We start from the raw sequence: 7,756 nt of genomic DNA, 5'->3' as shown, positions 1-7,756 counted from the left end.
ATGCGCCAACACCAGCGCACCATCATGATTGGCAGCCTGCTCTTTTACGCTCTCTACCCTCTGTCGCGGTACCTGACCGCCCGTGGACGCTCAGGTAAACTTAACCTCACACGCACCCACGCACATGCACCATTAGTGTTTGGACATGTGTGGAGTGTGTGCGTTCCTCCTGGTCGGCTAACGGGAGCTAACAGCTGCTAATGTAACGTTAAGTGCACCGTTAACTGCGCAGTTACGTTGTGGAGTTAACGTTTTAATTCCCCGCAGGGTCCGTGTGTGACACGTGCGTGTGACAGTGAACTGTGAGCTGACGTCTGTATTTTGGCCGCGTGGAAAAATTCGCGTGTGTTTGGGTGGGGCTAACTTTAGCAAACATGTGTTACACCTGTTTGTGAGCGCTGGACGACCCCCCTGTGACGTCAGAGCGTCGCCACATGGGAGTGTTGTGAACATAGACAACACAAAAAAGGTTGTGACGCAGATAATCATAAGTGAATAAATAGACATTCCACAAACTAAATAAATGATCGACTTTATACCAGCAAAACAAATCAGATTTTAATCTAACATCAGATTTTAATTTATATTAAAACCAATACCTGTTTTATTGAGGGGATTGTTGTGTACGTAATCGCATACTTTCGGTATTTTCTTTAAGAATCTTTGAGTTGTAAGGTCCCAATACGGTTTTCTTAGTTAAATAAGAAATTTGTGTAGTTGGGGATATAAGTCCTCATTCTGCATTTTGTGTGTGTGTGTGGGGGGGGGGGGGGGGGGGGGGGATTTGCCTTTCAGGATTAACAAATTTGTAGAAAATGTAACTGTCATTATTAGCAGTGGGATTAAAATATTTAACTGAAATAAAAGTAAAAATTATAAACTATAAGTAAAAGAATCACGTTAACTTTTTTACTTGAGTAAAAGTGAGTACTTTCATTTAAATATACTTGTTTGAATTAGATTGTTAAAAGTAAAAGTCCTTGCCGAGCATATCCTCTTCCCTAATACAACAGTCCACCATATCAGTATGGCTGAGTGTGGTCGATTACCTCTATCTCGACCAATGCTGCTGCTACAGGAGGTGGGGTCTAATGTTACCTATCCCCTCTGATTGGATCAGTGGATCAATTCCCCTCTCTGTATTGATTACTTATAAAATACATAAAATATTACATATATTACAGATATTGGCTGATATGTAGAGAAGTAAAAGTAAAAACTACCTTATAATAAATCTACTCAATTTAAGTAAAAATACACGAAGAATGAATCTGTTCTTCGTAACATCCCAACACAGATGATACCTCCCTCAACAAGTCACACTGTTCTTTCGTTTGTGTTGTTTCACAGAGGCCTTAAAGAAAGTTCTCCCTCCTGCAGTGGTTAATGGCACTGCAGTGTGGGATGGTGGTTCTGTCACACCCAGGAGGTTCACCCAGTCTCAGACAACCCTGCTGGACCAGTGGCTCAGCCCAAGCAGTGCGACGAAGGGAGAAACGAAAGAAAGGATGAAAGAGCAGAGCTCAGAAAAAAAAAATGATGCGGAAATCCAACCAGAAAAAGAACAGCCGGTGGCCGTCCTGCGTGAAGAAACTGAGGCTGTAAAGAAAAGTGAGAGCCAACAAGACAAAATGAAAGTTCCCAAGCCAGAGGAGAACCATGAGGAGTTGTTTAGGAAGCCAAACACAGACGATGCCACTATTTCTCCAGCTGAGGAAATCAGCCCAGTGCAAGGTCTTGGTGAAAAGTTAAAGTGCCTGCAAACAGATGACGGCACAGAGGAGAGTGCCTGTCCAGTGCAGGAACAAATCCAGATATACACCATTAAGGAGTCCGTTATCCCATCTGCACACATCATGCAAGAAACCACCTGTCCAGCACAGAGTCTTCCAAGCATGGACGAATCAACTGCCAATCAAATGACAGAGTGCTGGGATGAATACTGCATGGCTCCCACTGCTGAAGAAATGCGTGCTGCAACATGTAGTTCTAATTTGATATTTGCCTCTCCGCTGTTTAACGCTCAAACCCACCTTAAATTCAGCGAACGTCACAATGAACCAACTGGCTGGCACTTCCCCGTAGGACCCGGCTTGGCAGAAGTTGTCGAGTGTCCACTGTGGCAATTTCCTGCTGGGAGCTATTACCCTCCAATAGAGACAACAGTGCCATTTGAAGGTGAGTCATCGTTTTTCGAAGATGTCAAAACATGCAGGCTCTGATATTTCTTGGCTTCTTTTTCTCTTCTCTGTGCATCTAGGAAGGAGGTGAAGTTATGCCAGAAACTCTGCTCTGCTTTGACTGTCAATTTTTTTTCCCGCCATTAATGATATTTTACACTCTAGTGAGATTTGTTTACACTGAAAGATGTTCTGATACCATCATTCCCATCCCTAGACTCATATGGATAATGTATTTGAACAGCTGTTTGCTCCTAACCCTGTAAGGAATTGATGATTGCTATTGTTGTTGTATGATCTGGCTCAAGTTAAACCCTTTGAGAAACAAAAAAAAAAATTATCTAGTTTGGCAGTCGTCACTTAGAATGAACACAAATGAATGAATCTAGGAATGACTCCTTTTTCAATAGCTGTTGTTGTCTTCCACCCAGTAATGTGGAGAGTATGGCAGGAGATGGATGAGAGTGAGCCGGCAGCAGAGCCCACCCTGATCCCCTTCCCATCCACAAAGGCCTCGGTGGACTTCACTGTCATGTCCTACAACATCCTCGCTCAGGATTTACTGGAGGCCCACGAGGAGCTGTACGTACACTGTCCTCTAGAGGTGCTGGACTGGAACTACCGCTGCAACCTAGTCCTGGAGGAAATCATGAAATGGGCACCAGATGTGAGTCTGAAAACGAATCTAGCTGCATCTTAATTTATTTTTAGACATCCAGTAATGATTTGTGTGTTTTCCTTCTTGTGTGTAGATACTGTGTCTCCAAGAAGTTCAGGAAAACCACTACCATGAACAGCTGCATCCAAGCCTGTGTGAGATGGGTATGTCATCTGAGAGAAATCAGTAGAGTAGTCATAGAGATATTGTAACAAAGATAATGCACATGTTGTCTTCATGTTGTTGCTCCAGGCTACACTTGTGTGTACAAGCGGCGTACAGGAACCAAGACCGACGGCTGTGCTATTTGCTATCGAAGCAGTTGCTTCTCTGAGGTATCGGTGACCTATCTGGAGTTCTACAGGCCGGACACAGAAGTGCTCAACCGGCACAATGTGGGCATTGTTTTGCTGCTTCGGCTATTGGTCACCCAGGGCTCTGAGACCAAGGCGAAGGGCCCACTCCACTGCGTGGCCAACACCCACCTGCTCTTCAACCCGAAGAGAGGTGACTTGAAGCTGGCTCAGTTGGCCATAATGCTGGCAGAGATCGACAGGGTGGTGAAGTCCTGTAAGGCCAAAGGTGAACAGTGTAACGTTGTATTGTGTGGAGACTTCAACTCAGTGCCACAGATGCCTCTTTACCAACTCATCACTACCGGCGAGCTCTACTACCAGGGTCTACCCGCATGGATGGTGAGTCTAAAAAGAACACCTGACTATTATCCAGAGTCCTGCACGGGTCCATTTTTTTCAAACCTCCAACTGCAAGGTTGGGTCAGATGCTGTGTTGGCTTTCACAATAAAACAACATTTGTGACAATACTGCACCATCTTTTTCATCGATTTCTCTTAAAAAAAACAACACATCAGTTCTCAACTCTTGCCTTCCCATGATTATTTAATTCTTACTCAGTGCCCATATCCCTAAATTTGTATGAAAACATTTTTTTTTGTCGTTACACAACTTGCATGTGCAGGACACTGCTAGTGTCAACATTTTGCGTACTAACTAAAACAAATTTCAATGACATCACTCTCTGTGGGTCGTTATTTGAAGTTTTCTGCAATGATGCTTCCAGTAGGTACCTCTATAACATTGTATGCATGTCTTACAGATTTCAGGTCAAGAGGACCTGTCCTACAAAACTCATTGTTACAGATTGTTTGCTCCCCTTTGGCCAAGCTGTCTGGGAATCACCGACAACTGCCAGTACACAACCGTCAACGACCTGTTTGAGAGCGGGAGTCCGAAATCAGGTTAGCGTTTGCAGTCCCATTACGATTTATATATACGATTGTTTTTGTAATCCTGACCTAAGGAGTGAATTTCAGTGTTTGTATCTTACAGTTGTTGCTCTTGTGTAGGGAAATGTCGTCACCGTCACGACTTCATGCAACAGCTGCGTTATTGTCCAGCTGCATGCGTCCGTCCTGTGGACCTGCCGCTGATCCCAGGCGTGACTGACAACACACCAGGTAGAGCTGCACCACAAAGACAAAGCAACACAGTACAACACAAACCGATTTCCTTCCTGAAATCTTTTGTGTGTCTTCCTATTGTGCACAGATGCTTCAAGGGAAAATCAGACGTACGAGAGAAGGTCAGTTTACTTGCAGTTGTTTGTCATATTTGCTGGATCAACTATGGCTGATCATGGCTACTCTATCAATGGATATTAGTCATGAATTTTGCGTCACAGTTTCAGACACACCCTCAGACATCGGTTAGACCTGGAGTCGGTCTATAAACACATTTTCCCAGGCTCTGGCTCCTCAGAAGTCACAAGCCTGCACTCTGAGATGGGAGCCACTGTCGACTACATCTTCTTCTCCCCAAGACGCATCTCCTCCTCTGACCAAAGAGGTAATGGGGTCATGTCACGAAACATAATGCGCCTCTGAATGAGTAATCTGCTCTTTATAAGTGACTGATGTGCGGTTTTTTTGTGTTTTCTTTTCCTTCAGCTGGAGGCGACTGTGTGAGTACAGGTCTGAAGTTGATAAGCAGCCTCTCTCTCTTATCAGAGGACGTCTTGTGGTCCATGAAGGGACTCCCCAATCACATGTTCCCCTCTGACCATCTGTGCCTTTTGGCAAAATTCCAGCTGGAACTCGATGCTGCATGATGGGAAAAGACTCGGGGGTGAACGCAGAGGGACAGAGGTCAGAGGTTAAGCATATTTGGGGTTCAGGTCTTGCTCTGTATACATTTGTTTTTTGTTTTTATTGGTATGAAGCCCACGACGGGTGGTTCAGTCAGGATCAGAATTTTCTTACTGAAGTTGATAATTTTGTTGAAAAGGTGCAAGGAACAATAATGACTATATTCAGTTCATCAGATAAATGACACATAAGTGAGATATGACAAATCCTATTAGTTATTATTACAAATCCATATGCAGTAGTTAATTTAGAAAAATTACGGCAGTGATTGCTTGTGATAATACACTGACCTCTTTGTTTGGTTGATAACTGTTCTGACAACGTTTACATTTATTTTAAACCTAATTTTGAAATGAGAATTCGATTTCTCTGATTATGAGTTATTTCCTTTTTGCAGATGTTAAAAACCTGAATAAATATTATAATAAACCATTAATTATTGACTCTGTGAGTTTTGGTGAGGGGTGGCTGTGGCTCAGGAGGCCCAGTGGGCCGTCCACTAACCAGAGGGTCGGCAAACTCGGATCCCGATTGCTATTTTATGATGACGAATTAGCAACGTCACTATTTTGGGGCTCCTGGTTTGAACAGTGGATAACCAAGACAAAACTCTGTTCCGTTCATCATACACTGTTTAGAATCCCCCTTTTTTATTATCATTTCATCTAACGTTAGGACAAAATACCAACAGAGAGGTCTTTTGTAGGTGTTTTAGGTCCTTGAGGGCCTGCAGGCCTGACAAAATAATGTATACTTCCTCACTGGATCTATGATGTAGCAGGATTAGTGTTGTTCTTGTTGGATTGTGACCTAAATGTTGGCTCCACCCTCCCATCCCACTTCACTCTAGCACTCATGTTGTCTGGGCAAAGATGTCTGTCAGTGTGTGTGTGTGATCTTGTACAGATATCTTTGTCAGGACCATTTTGAGCCCACAACCTACAGAGTGAGGACATTTGGGCAAAGTGAGGACATTTTGGCCAGTCCTCAGTTTCTGACCCACTTTTAATGGGCTGTTTGAGGGTTAAGACCTGGGAAGGCAGCAAGAGCGTCAGGTCTACATGGTCTCTCTACTCAATAGAGTGAAATACAATTGACTAATTTTAATATCAGCAATAATAAATTCCAATCTTTAAATATTAAAAATAAATATGGGTATTAATTGAATTAAAACAGGTGGTAAGCTAAACAATATACATATATATATTTTTCAGGTTTGTAATAAAAAAAGTTAGGGTAAAGGGCAAGGGGAATGCATTATGCCAATGAGTGTCCTCACTAAGATAGATGTACAGACACTTTCGTGTTTGTGTTTATGTCTGTTTGATGCATGAATGAATAATTAATAGATAGTTGTGTGTCCATGCATGACAGAGCTCAGAATGGGTCTTTGTGTTATGTGCAGGCTATAGAATCTGTCTGTGAAGTCGTTTCTCATCATTATCATATCTTTCACTTGCTTCTCTCTCATTCCAGTCAATTTCCTGTATAAATTCTGTATATTTGTCATATTAATGAATCGTCCATTACTTAATTTTTTTGAATGCACAGCATAATGACATTTTTCCTGAGGCAAATTAACAAAATAGGTCAGAAGGTTTTTATTTCTACATAGGTTCTTATGCCATCTATTTCTATCATATAAACACTGCTGGTGTTTGTATCCTCCAGAGGAAGGAAGGATAGGGATTTGTTTATCTTTCTCAAGAGCCTGATGCAGACCTCCAAAATATTAACAAACCTTTTTTACTGAACTGACTTGCATGCTCGCTCCGAGCAGCTCTTTGTGCTCCACATGCATCCCCCGCTCCCTTAGAGATGTATTACTGACCGGTGCATTACACTTTAAGTGGTTTCTTGTTGACTGCCTTGCATTGAATGCAGCAGCCATCAGACCGTATTAGCTGATTGCCGTGGGACGGACGTGGGGGATCCATCGAACCGGATCTCTGATCATGAGAGTAAAGCACAAGCTGCCAATACACTACCACAGTGTTTTATATAAGCACAGCAAACACTAAGACAATATGAGGAAGGGAATGATAATCCTACACAACAACCATCTTTTGTAAGCATGGGCTTTCAATTTAAACAATATTCTCAGGTACTCGTCGCAAGTATCTAACATCGTCTGAGTGTTTTAATTCACTGAGGCCGACACTTCCTTTTATAGACTTGTTGGCATTCAGTTTCTTTTATATAAACACAACAGGGGTAGTGTTTGGAGATCTCTCTGTCTGCTCATCATCTGCTGCTGTGCCAAAAGCTGTTCTTCAGCTGAGGACACCCTGTGCTTACTTCCAGATATCGGTTGACAGAAAACCGGAGCCATTCCCTGCCTGACACCCAAACATCTAATTACAGGGTTTATGCAGGGTCTTGAAAAAAAATTGTATTAGTTGAGCTAAAGGCCAGAAAAAGTTTTAAATATGTTCAAGTATTGTGTACTAGGTCTTAAATATATTTAGTTAGCTCTGAATTATGTAAACATGGAACTGTTAAATGAAAGTAGTACACTCAGCTTGACTTTAAGGAAAGACTGGATACAATTATGGGCTGGTGTAAGTAGTTCTGGGACTCTGATATTCCTTCATATCTGTCGCACTTGAAATTGATTTAAAATCGGATTCAATATGCTCTTAAAAAGTCCCACATTGAACATTTTGGAATTGGCAGAAATCCTGATTAACATGCATATCACTTTATTTGTGGATTATAAATGGCAAAGTAATTGAATACATAACCACTTTGAG

General features: G+C 42.2%; 1 protein-coding gene across 1 annotated transcript; it reads left to right on the top strand.

The window, feature by feature from the left end:
- Positions 1-5,397, top strand: angel1 (angel homolog 1 (Drosophila)). The gene is made up of 10 exons (XM_062396531.1): positions 1-94; positions 1,351-2,178; positions 2,612-2,847; positions 2,933-3,002; positions 3,091-3,533; positions 3,956-4,097; positions 4,206-4,316; positions 4,408-4,441; positions 4,541-4,704; positions 4,806-5,397. The coding sequence occupies exons 1-10, from the start codon at positions 1-3 to the stop codon at positions 4,964-4,966; spliced, it is 2,283 nt and encodes a 760-aa protein (XP_062252515.1). The 3' UTR covers positions 4,967-5,397.
- Positions 5,398-7,756: the final 2,359 nt, after the last annotated feature.

The sequence above is a fragment of the Platichthys flesus genome, chromosome 10 (assembly GCF_949316205.1).
Source record: "Platichthys flesus chromosome 10, fPlaFle2.1, whole genome shotgun sequence".
In the NCBI taxonomy this organism is placed as follows: domain Eukaryota; kingdom Metazoa; phylum Chordata; class Actinopteri; order Pleuronectiformes; family Pleuronectidae; genus Platichthys; species Platichthys flesus.
This window is presented reverse-complemented; position numbering and strand designations above follow the sequence as displayed.